At 36.9% G+C, this 17915-nt stretch overlaps 1 protein-coding gene across 1 annotated transcript in view; it reads left to right on the top strand.

Moving 5' to 3' along the window:
* Pof1b (POF1B actin binding protein) overlaps positions 1-17915 on the top strand; it is a 71950-nt gene that overhangs the window by 13242 nt on the left and 40793 nt on the right. The window contains exons 2-4 of the mRNA XM_052745803.1: positions 1358-1432; positions 9646-9726; positions 17461-17562. Coding sequence (XP_052601763.1) covers positions 1358-1432; positions 9646-9726; positions 17461-17562 — 258 coding nt within the window. The remainder of the gene's footprint in view (positions 1-1357; positions 1433-9645; positions 9727-17460; positions 17563-17915) is intronic.

The raw sequence follows: 17915 nt of genomic DNA, 5'->3' as shown, positions 1-17915 counted from the left end.
GAAGGATCTAAATGACGTGTGTGTGTGTGTGTGTGTGTGTGTGTGTGTGTGTGTGTGTGTGATTTATATAAAATTAAACACCTAGAAAGTCTACTAAAAAAGAAATTCTTATTCCTGGGGTGACCTTTAAATTATGACATGCTCTTCATTGATTCATTCACAAACAATTTTTCACTTTGTATGGAACAGGAAATGACTGTTTGCAGGATCAATAAAGGGGATAATTATAATTTAAGAACACTGTATGCATGTGTCTGTCATGATGAAACCACTTACTTTGTATGATTAATATGCTAGTAAAATATCTCACTAATCTTTTTTTAAAGAAAGAAAAGAAGAATTATGTTCATGTAGGAAAAACCCCGCCCCCCCATTTTTTCCTTCATGATCTTTTGGCCAGATCCATTAGCACATGGTTGTATTTGGAATAATTTTTCTGAAGTGAAGAATATGTACCCGTTTGCTTTGTAGTCTGTAACCTTCTGCATTTACCTGAACAATTTTTAGCTTCCAGTGGGAAATCCAGGAACCTATTCAGAGGTGTCCTGAAAATACTGAATTTATATTATTGAAGTTGACATAAAGGAAGGGGAAGATGAAAATATACCAAGTTGAAGACAAAATGATAAAAAAAAATGCCAAAGTGTCCAGAACATTTTCTAGTCTGAGCAAACGTTTCAAAAACACATGTTGTACTTACATTGTACCTTGGCTTCTGATAAACCTGTCAGTGTTTACCTTGTATACCTGTGATTCTGATTTTAATTATCCCTTTCTTAGAAAAACATTTTTCTGTTTGTGGGAAAATATCCTGGAGGCATGTCAATCCATTGTAAATTATAGGAAGGCGTGAGGAGCTTGAGTAATGCTATCAACTGTGCAATCTGGAGATGAGGGAGTAGCTTAGTGGTAAGCACTGGAGTATCGTGTGAGGTCTCGGGTTTGATCCTTAGTACCTGTACACACTAATGAAGCAATGCATATTAACTAACATGGGAGAAAGATAAACAATGATAGCATAGTCAAAAGGGTAATAATTTTGTCTAATCATTATGAATACCACATTCTTTCACTTCTGTGAATGATTTTGAAGCAACACTTCTGACTCCAGAATTAAGCTGGTACCAGACCAGATAAAGTATGATGGAGCCAACTTGAAGTAATCTAACATGAAGTTGGTTAAGTAATTCAGTAAATGTGTCCTTTGGAAAGATAGACATCATCAAAGAAAGCTTACATACAATGCTCTTGTTTGTAACTACTAAGATTATTACGAAAATATAAAGGACACCTCATCCTTTCAGTTGTACAAAGTACAGTGCTCAGAAACAATTTGTGAATTTTTTTTTCTCAACAGGAGCTCCATTCTCCAACTCTGAAAATATCTACTTGTGCACCAAGTACTCTACATATAACACAAAATGCTGAACAGGTAAACAAAGTTGTGTGTTACATTAGATTTGTTTTTCTTATTTTTATGTAAGTCTTGTTCATATGTGTGAACAATCTTTAGGTCTTTATAGAACTACACATTCACAAAAACGTCATAGCTCACAAACAGAAGAAGATATTCTCATATATGAATATAATCTTTGCCCAGGAAAAGAATGTACCATGAATTACATTTTTATTTCCATTATTCTCTGACTCGAACTGTTTTTAGTTTAAGTGTAGATTAACTTCTGTTTAGAATCTTCTAGTGAGTGTGGATATTTTAAGGGTCCTTGGTTTTAGTACAAATAAAGTATCTGGATTTTGGGTTGACTGGGGAACTGCTTTTGCAAGTGATAGTATTTGAAAATTTATATTTAGAGGTTGACTCTTACAGGGCAAGAGATTATCCTTATTATGAGTATATGATTTCAATGACACACAGACTCTTATTTCCTTTTACCTTTATGACCTAATAATCCTAGTTATTGGATTAGGTTTCAATGTAAGTATTGTACATCCAAATGAGATCTGTAATAATAATTAATACTGTAATAAAATTTATTTAGCTAATTGATATGTGCAAAAAGTAAAGCCTAAGGAAATAAAAATAAAGCATATTATATTTATATTTACATGGGAGAGGAGCATACAATTTTGGGTGTAAACAAGAGAGATGCTATTTTAAGTTTCTGGCAAACACATGGTATTTTGTTGTCATTAAACCCTGATTCCCAGTTTGGTTGGAATAGTTTGTTTATTAACCACTTCCTTTCCCCTTATATTTTTATTGAGAATTTCATATATGCATATAATGTGTTCTGATCAAATCTGTTCCGTTTCTTCCTCTTAAATTCCCATCCTTTCCTCACAACACCTGTTTCTCCAAACTTCATGTGCTTTTATCATTTTTTCCAAACAGAATTCTCTGGGTGCTTCCTAGATGGGCATGACTGTTGGACATCATGCTATAGCATGAGTAGCTTTTCAGGGGACACATCCCGGACAAAATATTGCTCCCTGTCCCCTAGCAGCCATCAGTTCCCAGAAACTCCTTAGCTAGGGGTGGGCTTCATGATCTCCTCTCCCAACCATGGTGGTATTTGGCTGGTTTGATCTTGGACAGACCTTATCCATGCAGTCACAGCCATTGTGAATTCATGTGTACAGTGGTTTGCCATGCCCAGTAAAGAAGGTTTTCCTGGAGAGGTCCTCGATTTCTGGCTCTTACAATCTTCCCACCTTCCCACCCCTTCTTTCACAACCTATGAGCATTTTATTAAATTGTATATGTACTTTATCGCTTCACTGTTCATTTACAGATGTTTTTCTCATTGATATGTACCAAGCCTCTTACATTAGTAATACTGATTTTTTCCATAAAACATTTCCAATTTCCAATTGTCTTTATTCTAGTGTTCTCTCTCTCTCTCTCTCTCTCTCTCTCTCTCTCTCTCTCTCTCTCCTTCCTTCTTTCCTTCTTCTTTTTTTCCTTTGATTGGATTTCAGAGACAAGTCTAGGTACATACACAAGGCTAATCTGGAATGCCAGATCTATTTGCTTCAGCCTCCTAAGTACTATAATTACAGGCCTGCAGCACCACATACAGGCTTTCTGTCCCTTTTAATGTAATCTATGGCTCTCCACTTCCAACACGATTAATATTTAAAGGTGTATGCTACCATGCCCAGATAAAGCCAAATGTTTAATTGACTAACATTAAGAAGTATTTTGTTCTAATCCTGTGGGAATGCATCCAACAAAACAAAATACTTTAAAATATCTCACCATTGTAGTTTAAAAAGTATAGAGAGGCACCTATACTCCAAGCTGCTGTTGTTGCTTCTGGAGTTGCTATTGGTCATGCTTGCATAGCACAGTTCTTTGTGGTCTTTGTGGTCTCCAGTGTGCTTCATGTGGCCACATCAGCTAGCTTTAGCTGGAGAATAGCCTTAACTTGGAAAGTGACACCACATCAGAAATGCCTTTCACTTTCTCCCAAAGAAGTACTAGAGGATTAGTTGACCATTGAGCAGGCACCACCACCCCTTCTCCAGAAAGCAAATCAGACAAGAGATTGGGCACTCTTACTTACAAATGTTAGGTCCAGATCTTTTCTCCTTAATCTATGAAACTTTCTAGCCAGCAGGATGTCTCTGTGAGTGGAAAAGCAAGTCTGGTTAATGGGGCTGGAGAGATGGCTCAGAGGTTAAGAGCACTGACTGCTCTTCTAGAGGTCCTGAGTTCAATTCCCAGCAACCATATGGTGGCTCACAACCATCTGTAATGAGATCTGGTGCCCTCTTCTGGCCTGCAGGGATACATGCTGTATACATAATAAAGTCTGGTTAAACAATACTCAGTAGGCAGTGTTGGTTCAAACTTCCAGAGCCTAACAATGGGCAGTTTATTTTAGGCATATGTAAGCACAACACAATTTGGAAAAATATTTTCTCATGATAATTAACCCTATCCTGCATGTACAACAAAGCTTAAGACATGATTATATTGAAACTCTTGTAAAATACAGGTGACATCTTCTATAAAGATAGGTTATATATATTAACTAAGGAAACAGGTTCAACATAAACAGTGCTCATGATAGGGTCTCTGGGAGGATGGCACTATAGATTGACTGAGATAAACATAAGTCTAGAAGAGCTGGTGTTGCCTGGCCATACAGACAGAGCAGATGTTACCAGGCTATTAACCACATCTGTTCTCAGCCTTCTGGGCAAAACCAAACCAAAACAAAACAAAAACGAAGTTATATATCTCTTCCTTTGAAAAGACAACTCCGTGTGTTTAACCCTCCCGGTTCACCTAGTGCTTATCTGTGAGCACAAGGACCTCCATTCTTCTTAGAACTTGCAACCCTGATGGCAGAAGCCTTTTTCCTTGGCGAGGGAAAACAGTGGGGACCAGGACTATAAGTAGGAATGATAAGTATTTACATATCATATATTAGCTACTTTCCTGTTGCTATGATAAAACACTATGACCAAAAGTGATTAGAGAATTGTCTTAATTGGGGTTACTATTACTGTGATGAAGCACCATGACTAAAATTAATTTGGGGAGAAAAGAGTTTATTTATGCTTCCAAAGTGCTGTTCATCTTTGAAGGAAGTCAGGACAAGAACTCAAATAGGGCAGGAACCTGGAAGTAAGAGCAGATACAAAAGCCGTGAGGAGTGCTGCTTACTGACTTGCTCGCATGACTTGCTCAGCTCTCTTTCTTATGGAACTCAGGACCACCAGCCCAATGGTGGCCCCACCCACTATGAGCTTCCCCTCCATCAATTATTACTTAGAAAATGTCCTACAGACTTGCTTACGGCTTGATCTTATGAAAGCAATTTCTCAGGCTTCCTTCTCTAAGGACTCTCATTTTACCAAGTTGACATAAAACTGGCCAGCACAACTGACCCCCTTGCCAACTTGACACACAAATAACTCACTGTTAAGCCACAACCTTTTCTTTCTTGTCCATCACCAAGATCACACATTAATATTGATATTACACTATAAAACATTTTATAAATTTAAAAAGTCCCACAGTCTTTAAAAATTTAAGCACTAAAAATTTCAGTCTCTTTAAAATATCCAATCTCTTTTAAAATCCAAAGTCTTTTAAAATCCAGTATCTTTCGACTGTGGACTCCTATAAAACAAAAATACATTAAATATTTTCTTACTTCAAAAGGGAAGAACAAAGGCATAGTTACAATCTGAAAAATGCAAAATGAACTCCCAACTGTAAATAACTCAGTGTCCAAAGTCTGGGATTCACTCAAGATCTTCTGGGCTCCTCCAAAGGGCTTGAGTCACTTCTCTGGCTCCACCCTCTTCAGCTCACACAGCTTTTCTTCTAGGATCCAGCTGGCTTTACTCGACTACTGCTGCTGTTCTTGGTAGTCATGTTATGGTGCTGGCATTTCCAAATGCTACAGTCTTCTGGTGCAACTGGGCTGCACTTTCACCAATAGCCTCTCCTGGGCTCTTTCATGGTGCCAAGCCTCAACTTCTTCGAATAAACCCTTCAGTCCTAGGACTTCAACTGTCACTGAGACTGCACCTTCACTAATGGCCTCTCCTGGCCTCTCACAGTGCCAAGCCTTAGCTGCTTTCCATGACCTCTTCATGCTTTCAAAACTAGAATTACCTGAGTGATGCTTACATATTACTAAGTTCGGCTGCCAGCACAAGGTACAACCTTGGCCACCTCTGGAACACAGCTTCCCTGTGCTTTCAGGAAACTCTTTCCAGAAGATTTTACAAGTGATGCTGGTTCTTAATCACCACCGATTCTTCATCCCAGCTGACCAGCATCAAATGTCACAGCAAGGAAAAGGTTTTACTTTAATGGTTCTGGTCTCTTGTTAACCATAGCCGATTTTTCAGCTCCTGCTGACCAGACACCACACATCCTTCACACAAATGACCAGATAGAGGCTTTACCTCCTTATGGAATGTCACAAGCCAGGGTTCTATCATCTGCACTGCTCTCAACATTCATATCTTCCAGAAGAGTTCATTGAACTCTCAACATTCAATGACTTTTCTATCCCAAAGTTCCAAAGTCTCTCCACTATCCTCCCAAAACAACATGGTCATGTCTGTCACAGCGATACTCCACTATCCTGGTACCAACTTCTGCTTAGAGTTATGATTGCTGTGACAAAACACCACAACCAAAAACAACTTGGGGAGGATTGGATTTATTTAGTTTATACTTCCACATTACTCTTCAACAATAAAGTTAGTGTTGTACCCAGAGTCCCCCAAAGACCACCAAGAGACCGAATCCGAACCAAAAGCAAAGTGTCTTTGTATTGTTATGAGTTAACTCAGGACTCTCCATCCATCTGACACAGCAGCAGAGCAGGAGAGACCCCGAGTAGCAATGGGGCAGGGTTTTTAAAGCAAGGGGGTTTGACGTCTACAGACTTCATAGTAACAGACTCAGGATTGGTTTATGTGAATCATGTGGTAATCATGTTAGTAACTTTTAATTGGCTGGAGTTAGTTGGGGGCTACAGTTATCCATTTTTGGGCAGGCCAGGACAAGTCCCAGGCTTTGTCCTTGAGCTGCCATAGAGGCTGGCTGGTCTAGCACATACTGACTGTAGGGGCTGACTCAGTGGCCCAAGGCTCTGTTCTTGACTCATGCATGTAGCTCTAAGTTAGTGAGGGGTTCCAGATAGTAAACAATTGGCTGAACCTTGAGCCATCAGAGTACGAGTACATACAGATAGGAAACTTCTGCAAGGATTATGTCTTTTGTTCATGGCCCTCCTAGAAACTGCTTGCTCAAGTCTCAGTAAACTGAAATTGAGGCCTGATCTCTGAGAGAAGGCTGAGCAGCCTGTTATGGTGTCTGCTTGGTCCTTTCAGCAGTTAGAACAGGAACTCAAACAGGGCAGGATCTTGGAGTCAGAAATTAATGCAGAAGCAATGGATGAGTTTTGCTTAATGGCTTGCTCTCCATGGCTGGCTCAGCCTGCTTTCTTATAGAACCCAGGACCACCTGCCAGGGGTGGTCCCACCTACAATAGCCTGGGCCCTTCCACATCAACCACTAATTAGGAAAGTGTCCTACAGGTTTTCCTGTAGCCTGATCTTATGGAAGCATTTTCTCAATTGAGGCTCCCTTCTCTCTAATGACTCTAGCTTGTGTCAAGTTGACATAACACTAGGCAGCACAGGAAGAAAGAATTTATTTGGCTTACAGTTCCAGAGGGTGAGTACATAATGGTAGTGGAGTCATGACAACATGTGACTCGAGTAGGAAGCTGAGAGATCACATCTTAACCACAAACATGTAACAGAATATACTGGAAGTGGAGTGAGACTATAAACCCACAAAGCCCATCCCCAGTGAAGTACTTCCTCCAGCAAGATTCTTCCACCTAAAGATTCCATAATCTACCTGGACAGTAGCACCAACTAGGCACCAAATGTTCAAGTACCCGAGTCCATAGGGAAAATTTATCATTCAAACCACCACTCCCCCAAGATGGGATCCAGAATCAGACCAACAAACTTTTGAAAGCAAAGAACAACCAGAATACAATCCCAGAGACAGCAAGAGTGACTTCAGCTTTCTGGTCTGTCTGTAATATTATCTACTGTAATGGCAACCCCAAACACACCAAGTCTGGTGGAAATGCAGTCATTGCAATGAAATCTAGAACAATGACACTCCAACCTGTCCATAAATTGAAGGCATTTTCAAAGGAGCTGGAGCCCAAGTGTGTTAGATTTGGGAAGCTACTAACCTTTTCAAAAAGGACACATCTGTGGGTGATGACTGTGCTTGAAAAAAGTTAAGTTCTTAAAAGAAGTAAGCACACAAGGTGATCAATAAGCTCCTAGCTTCTCCTGCTCCTTTCTGTGCAAGTGACCTGCAACATGAATCTATTAGTATTTTTGACCATATAAAGCCTGAAGACTTCCTGTTAATTATGCTATAGTGGCAGGGGGGAGGTATGGAAAAAAACCCGGAGATCTTCAGGTCCATGGGCCAAGATTGCATCTGCTTCATATTGCATAGGGAGCATCAGAGTGGCTGTCTAGTGTTGTTTCTGTGGTGACAAATCGTCGCTGGCAGCAACTAGTTGGAAATTCCCAACCTCCTCAGCACCGAGTTTTCCATTGAACTCCTCTACACAGTTCTGATGTAGATTATCTCCAAAGTAAACAGAAGCATGTACAAGCAGGTCAGACAGAAATATATAGACTTCTTTAGATGATGAATACATCAAACAGTTCCAAGAGGCCAGCAAGTAATAAAGAGACTGAGAGGAGAAGGGGAGATACCCTCTCGGGGTTTTTGGATGCAAATACACTGTGCTATTCTACTGATTGGCCCCGCTTATTTTTATGTGCATATTTGCTTATACTGTATGAGTCTTTTTTTATTGATTACATTAGGGATATGTACCAGGCCATAGGGTTTGTCATATGATGCTATCCTTGTGATGTATGATGACTGTCCATATCCTTGGAAATATGTCTAGCAGCCAGATTGGGCAGGTGGATTGGGGCAACATAAAAGCAAAACAAAACAAAACAAAAACCAAACAGCCTGGAAGCCATAGTGCATTTGATTCACGATCAGATCACATGTCTCCAAGAGAAAAGAAATTGAAGTCATAAACATTATGAGTAATTTTTATATGTAACTTATTTAATATGAAATTAATGTAAGCTTAAGTTTTTATCTAAACATGCCATTGCAACACAATTCACTCTGAGAAAGTCTAGAAAGAAAAGGGATTGGTAAAATGTAGGAAAAGGGAAATTTGCAATGAATACCTTAAAAATAAATACCCCAGTGGAGACACCCACTTTAAACCAATTGTTATTTAGATTCAAGTCACTTTGCTAGATTTTCAATTTTCCAAATTCTCTTGCCTCAGACTAGGTAGGACGTAGGGAGGTAAGTGAGAATTTTTAGGGCAGTTCAGAGGCCCTTATTTTAAACAGGCTTTAATATAAAGCAGAAAATAATGCTATGATTCTATTCAGTGCCATGAACGTTATCATTTCTGTTTGTGTGTTAGATGGTTCAAAAGACTGCAGGAAGCTTAGACATAAAAACAAGGAGCAGCATTGTTCCAAAGTGGGAAGAGAAGTACAATAAAAGGGAACGTAGTTTACCGTATTTAATATATTTTAGCACCATTTATGCAATTTTACTCTACTCCACTATATCTCCAGTATGTAAATATAAATATGAAGTAAGAACTAGAATTAATTAATTAATATTAATTTTCAATATTTTATTTAAAGAAAAATACCTCCATTATTTTTGTAAAGTATTTATTGAATCATTTGGTCTCGTGAATTAGTCAATCTTAAGATGTAGGGTAGAATGTAAGGAAAAATAAACTGTTAGTTCTTATAGAAATTTTTACTTGCCAAACTCTAGTAGAAAAGAATATGTAATAAAACTATAATAAAATGTGAAAAAGTATGGTAAAAATAGAAATTAGTATAGTGCAAGTACTTACAACAGCATTGAACAAAATGCTGCTTTGCAAAATATTTCCAACACTGAAGTTAAATAAATCATAAAGTCACTTATCATTGCTCATGAAAATGACTATATAATGTTCACTATGAAAATTGTTCCTTATTATTGATGGCTCTAAGTTACCAAATAATGATAATTTTATGTAGTTATATGGATTTAATTTTTCTTTGCAGGAACTCCATTCTCCAACAGTGAAAGTTACTACATATCCACAAACTACCATTAGGAGATACATAGTACAAAACCCTGACCAGGTAAGTGTCATGTGATCTCTCTTTCCAATGGATGAGTCTGTCAGTTACCAGATCCTTAAAAACAGATCACTGGCCTATCTTCCAGTTAGAAAGTGTACTTCTAATCATTAATATAAAACTTTATTTTTAATTTCAGGTAGCCATGCACTGAATACATTCTGATATAGCAAAGCAAAAGCTCCAAGCAGCTTGACTGGTATACTACTTTCCTTTCTATAGCCCCACCCATGCATTTCAAGGACTTTTGTGCACTTTGAACCAGAGAAAAAAGGGACAAAGGTCTTCACAGGCTTCCCATAAAATCTACCAACTATAACACCAGGAGTTGGAAGGTTGAATGTATTTGGATTTGCCTTTCAGATGTGAACTAGTAAGAAGAAAATTAAAAGTCCAAAGCTCAAAAATGTTTTCATGTACTTATAGCCTTTGATGTATGAATTATATACTTAGTAATAAGCTATTTAGAAATTTACCTTATTATATTTCTAACTAAGATATATAACTTTATGTTTTATAGGGTACATACTATTTTCTGTCTAATTTGAGAAGAAAATTAAGAAAACATTTTTCTATAATAATAAACATCCCTTAGGTACACACACACACACATACGCATATGCATCCACATATACATCAATAGTGGCAACAGAATATCTTGGCATTTTAAGGCATCAGTCTCCCAATAAGAAACACTGCAGTATGGATAGAAATATGACATTCTTCCCTTTACTCTACATTTCTACATTATAACAAGAAACAATTTTTCTCTCTCCTGAAAGATGAAGTATGTATTCCAGCTGTAGAAAGGAAGGGGTTAATGTGGAGTCTCATGTTTTCTACAAATCTAGATGGTGTAGAGGATGTACTTCTACTACTATCTATTCCACTTCCTATTTTTTTAATTTACTTATTAAAATCATGTTCTTGTGTCTCCTTAGTTAAGGAAGCTGCTAGTTGCTCATGCATGTCTGTGTGAATTTGTGTACACACAGGATCTGAGTAAGGTGATGATTGCTTTGAATATTTGCTGAGTTTTCATAAGTTTGTGTAAACATAGAAAGAGGGTGTGATTATAGTTAAAGTAGTTGCCTGCTCCTTCTTTTGAATAATCAAATATTTAAGCAACAAGTCTGGAAACAGGGGCAAGGTGGCTGGACAAGGGGCAGTGAGGAACCTTAGTGGGGAGAGTATGTTTCCCTACCTTTGTTTCTCTACTGCTCTCTTTCTCAATCCTGTGATGGGAATTGAATGAATATAGCCTATAATATTGGCTTCTTACAAAGACAGAATTTCTAGTATGTTCTGTACTTATTTATATGCATCTAATCTGCTTTTTACCCACATGGTTCATGTCCTTATACTTACATAGGTATATATCCTTGTATTTGGTAATATGATGTATATGTATATGTATGTTTATGTGTACCCATGTGTGTAAGTACATGTGGAGATCAGAAGTTAACATCATATGTCTTCTTCAACCACTCTCTACCTTTCTTTTTGAGACAAAGTCTCTTCCTGAATCTAGAGCTTATAGGTAAGACTAGCCTGCCTGGTCAGTGAGCTCCAGGCATCTACTTGTTTTTCCTTCCCCAAGGCTAAGATGACAGGTATGATACCAGGGACAGACTTTCATGAATACTGGATATCCAAATTCTGATTTTCATGCTTACACAACAAGCACTTTATCTACCAAGTCATCTCCCTGGCCCAGAACTCATTCTTTAAAATGTATTTTGCTTATTCTTGAGGAAACTTAAGTTCTTAAATGCTACAGGAACACTGAGTTACAAAGTGACAAAGTTGGAAATGGATTTGAATAATGCAGAAGAAAAATTAACAAATGAAGGACAACTCATAATAGACCTTAAATGATTACCAGATAAATTATGTAGTTATATATGTACTTATACACCATGTTGTTTAAAAGGTAGCAAAATTAGGCATATGTGTATAACTAAGGACATATTAAGAACACTGGGCTTGCTTCTCTAAGAACTTGTTATCTCAGGCCATGTTGAACTACAAACATTTCCTCTAGAAAATCTAACAGAAGAGTGAAGAAAAAAATGGTCATTTTAAAGATTTTGAACTTTGTCCTTTATGGAACAATAAAACAGGTTTCAAGTCACATGCTTTGTAAACAAAAATAACCTAACTGGTTTTGCAAAATAGCTTTAACACTCTGTTCATATATAACCCTGTTTTCCTTTTTAAGTGTATTTCTTTTGTATTTTGCACTTTTAAATCTCTCCAGGAGAACATTTAGTTTAATTGCAATGTTTACAGTAAGTCCAGGCTCTTAAATGATAACCCCATCCTCTTTCACCTCCTAGGTTTTCTAAGCTTTATTTCTTCTTCCCAAGCGACTTGTCTAGTTGCAATTCCTTCTACCTCTATTCAGACTTTCTATTTGTGGTTACTCCTAATTTTTCCTTATTCTCAATTTGTCATCGTAATCATAGGATTTATATATGCTGGTTTTTTTTATCCCAAAATGAAGACAACACATTTGTTTCATAGTAGATGAAATCTAATGATATTTATCAGTTTCATTAAGTTTCTCTTTGTGATGTTCCTGATGGTCTTTTGAACTGAGACTGTCCAGGTGGGTCTACTTACATGCAGATAAACCCATACACCAGTATGGAACTGTATTAAAGTTTGCAGCAATAGGAAGGTTGAGAACCACTGCTATAGAGTACCTTCTCCATATCAGGAGCAGGACAAAGAGAAAACACATATTTCTGGTGGTCTAGGTGACCCTGTAGGGGTTGAGATCCACAGGTTGAAAACTACTGCTCTATAGCCTTCAGGTAAGAATAAGGAAATAAGGTATTTTTCCTAAACCAAAGGTGCTTACATTTTCTTTTAGGGTAGGAAGTAAGGCATGTCCACAAATAGCTGTGTAAAATACATTGGAAAATACATTGTAGGGTGAGTAGAAAAATGCAAATAGTCTTAGTTACTTTTCTGTTGACATGACAAAATGCCGTGACCTAGGCAACCTATAAAAGAATGCATCTATTTGAGGCTTGCTTACAGTGTCAGAGGGTGAGTCCATGACCATCATGGCAGAGAGCATGGCAACAGGCAGGCAAGCATGGTGCGGGAGCAGTAGCTGAGAGCTTACAACTGGGTGGGGTCTTGCCTTGAGGATATCACTACCTTTATTACATTTCTCCTTATCTTTCATCACAAACTAAGGCTCCAACATTACATAGCCTAGTGTTCTTTTTCTCCTCAAACTACATTTTGTGTTTCTTTTTGTTCTGCTTGCTCTTTTTCATTGTAGATCTGCATAATAGTGATCACTCATAACCACATGGCACAAATCAATAGTTGACTATATCAGAATCTTCTCTACCAGTTTGAAACTCTTCAGTTTACCCTTCAGCAGATTCTTAGCACAAGGGCAAAAAGCAGCTACATTCTTTGAGAAAATACACCAAAAATGGTTGTTATCCTAGTTGCTAATACTATTCACCTCTGAAGCCAGTTGATCAGGATCACCATAGTCCACATTGCTCTAAGCCTTATTGTCTTCCAGTTGCCTACTAGAATGGATCATAAAGCCCCACTTATAAAATTCAACCACTTTTCCAGTCCAAAGTCTCAAAGTTTTCCATTTTCCTCCAAAAACAAACAGACAAAAAAAAAATGAAACACCGTAGTTAGACATGTCACACCAATAGCTCACTCATTATACCAACTCCTGTTTTAGTTACTTTTCTATTGCCATGATAAGACACTATGACCAAGACAACATTGAAAGAAAGAGTTTAATTTGGTGACTTATGGTTCCAAAGGGTGAGTCCATAGCCATAGTTGCAGGAAGTATGATAACAGACAGACAGTTATAGCAGGGGAGCAGGAGCTGAGAACTCACAACTCATCAACAAGCACTAGGAAGAGAGAGAGAGAGAGAGAGAGAGAGAGAGAGAGAGAGAGAGAGAGAGAGAGAGAGAGAGAGAGAGAGAGAGGCAGAGACAGACAGAGACAGAGACAGAGACAGAAAAAGCACTAACTGGGAATAGTGTGGGCTTCTGAAGTCTCAAAGCCCATTCCCAGTGACACACTTCCTCCAACAAGGTCACATGTTGAATCCTTCTCAAGGAGCTCACTAACTGAGGACCAAGTATTAAAACAGATGGACCTGTGGGAGCTATGCTCATTCAATCACTATACTGCAGTTTGACTTCAGAAAACAACACATTTGCTATTTGTGGAAAATCAAGGAAAAGATTTATTTTGACATGTAATATATTGATACCATTCACATGATGTTAAAATCATTATACTCATAAGGAAACAAATTTAAATAGGTGTGCTTTGTTCAAGTCTTCACAAATTCTTCTCTTTTCTGACAGCTAATCCAGATCTGCTTGAGCCAGTGGGATCTGAGGTGCATAATAGAGAGGGTACCTAGTGAATATTTAAAATGACACAGCTAAATGTCACATATGAGATATACAGAAGAGGGTTGGTATCTAAAGTTTATTGCCAAAGGTAAAGACATGAGTGTGATTGCTGTGGGGTAATGGGGAAGATTAAGGTCAGAACCTTGAGAAATATCTATTTCAAAGGAGCAGAAATAAGGACCCACTGAAATAGAGGAATCATTGAGTAACCATATCAAATTAGCATAAAGCTAAGGACGACAGATATGAGAATGAGCTTTGACAGTCAAGAAATTGGCAGTGGTATTTAAAACAACACTTTCAATATACTTATGGGAGCAAAATCCAGATGCAGAAAGTTAATGGATGGACTTCTCAAAGGGAAGTGGAGGAAGTTAATTGAGGGATGCCTTTCTGAAAAGGATATTAATCAAAGGCAAGAGAAAAGGTATCATTAGAGGAGAAAGCTGAATGTTGGAGACCCTAGAAGATTTGTAGATAGAATGAACCAGTAATGGCTAAGGGTAGTGATCCAATAGAGTAAAGGGACAAATGAGATAAGATTCTGAAGGAGAAAAGAGAGGATAAAATTTCAGGTACACATAGAGATGCAACTTTAGGAAAACAAAGGTATGAATTCCTCCTTGATGAGCTGGAAGGGACAGAATGTAAAGGGTAGTGTTTTGCGTTGTGGAGAAACATGGTGAGATCACATTAACTACATAAATTTTATTATCTCCAGAAGGAAAGGGGTGAGGCAGCATGAGGCTAGGGGTCGTGGAAAATAAAAGGCGTTGGGACCACAGTTATAGAATTTGATTAATCTAAGTGTGATCATAAAGCTTGGAGGCAATGCTTGAAACTGAATAACTTGAACTTGTAATGAACAAATTTTTATTTTGGTTTTAAAAAATGTTTCTCTATTATAGCTTTGTGGCCTGGGAACAGTGCAATAGATGTTGGGAATTACATACTTGGTTAAATGTGAGAACTACTGCCAGAGGTTTGGAAAGTAACAATTAAAGTTATAACATCAATCATTTTGAAAACACCTGCTAATTTTTAGGGTGGATTTGGCACCAAATCAAATGTAGAGACTGAAGAAAAGAAGATACCAAAGCAGTAAAACTGTTGAACTCCTCGACGATTAAGAACTCGAAAATGCCTGATCAAAGTTTTTTAGCTGATTTGGTTTTCTATAGCAATTACTCATATAAATATTTTATTTTTACATTCTTATAGATTTGGGAAAGTAGTAATCTAAATTTGGATGAGTTTTTTATTGTTATTATATCTACAGGAAAACCAAAATATACTCTAAAGAGAATCAGTATTTCATAAATCTTAGCTTCTTTTTTCTTGAAAAACCACTAATAATAGAGAAAGCTTTAAAATGAGTTACATTTCTTAGAGAAGAAAATCTCATATTTGTTTTCCTCTTTTAGAAAATTCTAAATCATCAAGATAAAAGTTACTACCATCCCTTCTCATTCATTTATCGGTTTATCTACTATTGAATATTCAGAGTCAATACTTTCTTTACCTTCAAAACTGTCTACTTTGTATAATTTAAATTATTGTCCTAGAAATATTATGACAAGATTCTCAAAAATCATTTTAATATATTAAAATATTATGATACTGTGTATTAAAAACCAATGTACAAAAAAGTTAAAATTGATGGTACCTTAAAATATATTATTTCACTTGATCCAGAGTACCCTGTATATTTTATCCTTGTGATAAGCACACTGAAATTCAGAGAAGGTTAACGCCTTACTTACCTAAGTATCCACTGCATATAGATTATGAAGAAAGAACTGTTAACTCTTGTTTTATGACTTCATACCTTTCTTTTCCATTAAGCCTGCTTCCGCTGATTTTCTTAAGTCAGAGTCAATAGATTAACAGCAGCTAAAATCCAATCTGCTTTGTGATTCTCACCCATTGATGTCTCGGGAGCATTTTTGTGTTCAATTTCTTACTAATTTGCTGAAAATTTCTCCCTCTGATTTCAATGATTTTTTTGTCTTGATTCTAAAACTTTCTAAGACTTCCCTATTTCTACTTTTGTTTTGTTTCATGGTTTTTTTTTTTTTTTTCTTTAGCAATTGTGTGATTGTAACCACCTCTTCTAATCTGGTCATTGAGAAATCTGGATCTGCAGACTTGAGCTACAGAATTTCTTCCCTTCTTAACAATCAGTCTTTTAGGCCAGTCAGTCTAAGCACTGAGAGTAATTACAGTGTTTTCCAATCAACAATTTCTGCTGTATACTAGCAATTTCATCTAATATAAGTACATTAAAAACAAATGAATACAGTTTTGTTTTGTGACAAATCAATGAATAAAATAACCTCATGACTCAAATTAAAATCAGAACAAGGGAGAAACTGAGTGTGGTGGTACTCACCTTTAATTCCCTGGCACTTGGAGGCAGAGGTTCACTGATACTTGAGTTTGAGGCCAGCAAGATCTGCATAAAGAGTTCCAGGGCAGCCAGGGCTATAGTGAGACCCTTTCTCAAAAAGAAAAAAACAGTGGAGAAAAAAGAATGTGATGAGCATTACATTTCTTTTGGACTCCTTGTTTGATTCTTTATTAGTCTTTCGATCTAAGACATATCACAGGCCCTTATTTCATTTACTGACATCTTCTAAGCACTTGGCTCATATTACAGAAATTTAGTTGATTATACAGAGATACAGTGGCTCTTAAAGCTTCTGCTGTCAGTTCTCAAAACATATGTTGTACTGAGAATCTTAGCCTTGATTATCATCACAAATAGGAATGGTACACTTCAATGACATGCAAATTGAGTCCTAGGAAAATACTTTAATGCAGTTCTACCTACTTTATGGTTTAGTAGGAGTGACTGATTTTTATTTATTCTAAATTTCTCTAATAATTCCTTTGTTTGGAATGAAACCTGCCTATGAGTACAGTTTAAATGATAGTGACCTCATGCTAGACTACCTTAGAAGAAACTTGTATTGTGTCCTGCCTTAGAGCCAATGGATCCACAGACGCTCAAACCCAATCTGCTTTGTACTTCTCACCCATTTCTCACCCAGAGAAACAAATGCTATCCTTCCTACTTCCTTCAAATCTCCCCCAGAGAACTAGAACAAATAAGAGGAATTCAAATTGTTATTGATAATCGACTGTTCTTAAAATTATTTCCTTCTACTGGAAGAAACTTATTGATGAATCATTTCACTATCCTCCTAAAATCTCTTACTACCTCAGAGCCTATTAGATGTTGGGTATTTGTTGGAGTTCCTATAAAAACTACACCTTTCATATCCAAACATGTTATTTAATCTCTTATTAGGAACCATTGTCTCCTTTCCTAAGAGGCAGTCACTTCTTCCCAGGAAACAATGTAATTTATGAAAAAACAATAAGAAAAGTGGAGAAGTTAAATACAGATCAGGTAAGTAATAACTGTTCTAGAACTTGTTTTACAAGTATTCATTTTTGAATTATGAATGTTTTAATAGAACTGAAATAATACTCAATTACCAAGTACCAGGCAAGACCACTGTGAGTTGTACTGTGTCATCATGTCTACAGTTCTTCATGCTATCCTTAATATTTTTGTATTTATTTTATTGTGAAGCACATTTTACCCAAAAGGAATCTGAAGTCACATAAAAAGTTACTGGTAGAAACTGAACTTAATATATATTATATGTTTCCCTTTAAACTAGTTTACAAAAAAATAATTTTAAAGGCTATAATGTTATCTTCATTATTTTAATATGCTCAGACTTAAATGAATAGTAT

This window comes from Peromyscus californicus, unplaced genomic scaffold (assembly GCF_007827085.1).
Source record: "Peromyscus californicus insignis strain IS unplaced genomic scaffold, ASM782708v3 Scaffold_10__1_contigs__length_136768540, whole genome shotgun sequence".
Classification (NCBI taxonomy): domain Eukaryota; kingdom Metazoa; phylum Chordata; class Mammalia; order Rodentia; family Cricetidae; genus Peromyscus; species Peromyscus californicus.
The sequence above is the reverse complement of the archived record's forward strand: the minus strand, read 5'-3'. Positions and strand labels throughout refer to the sequence as shown.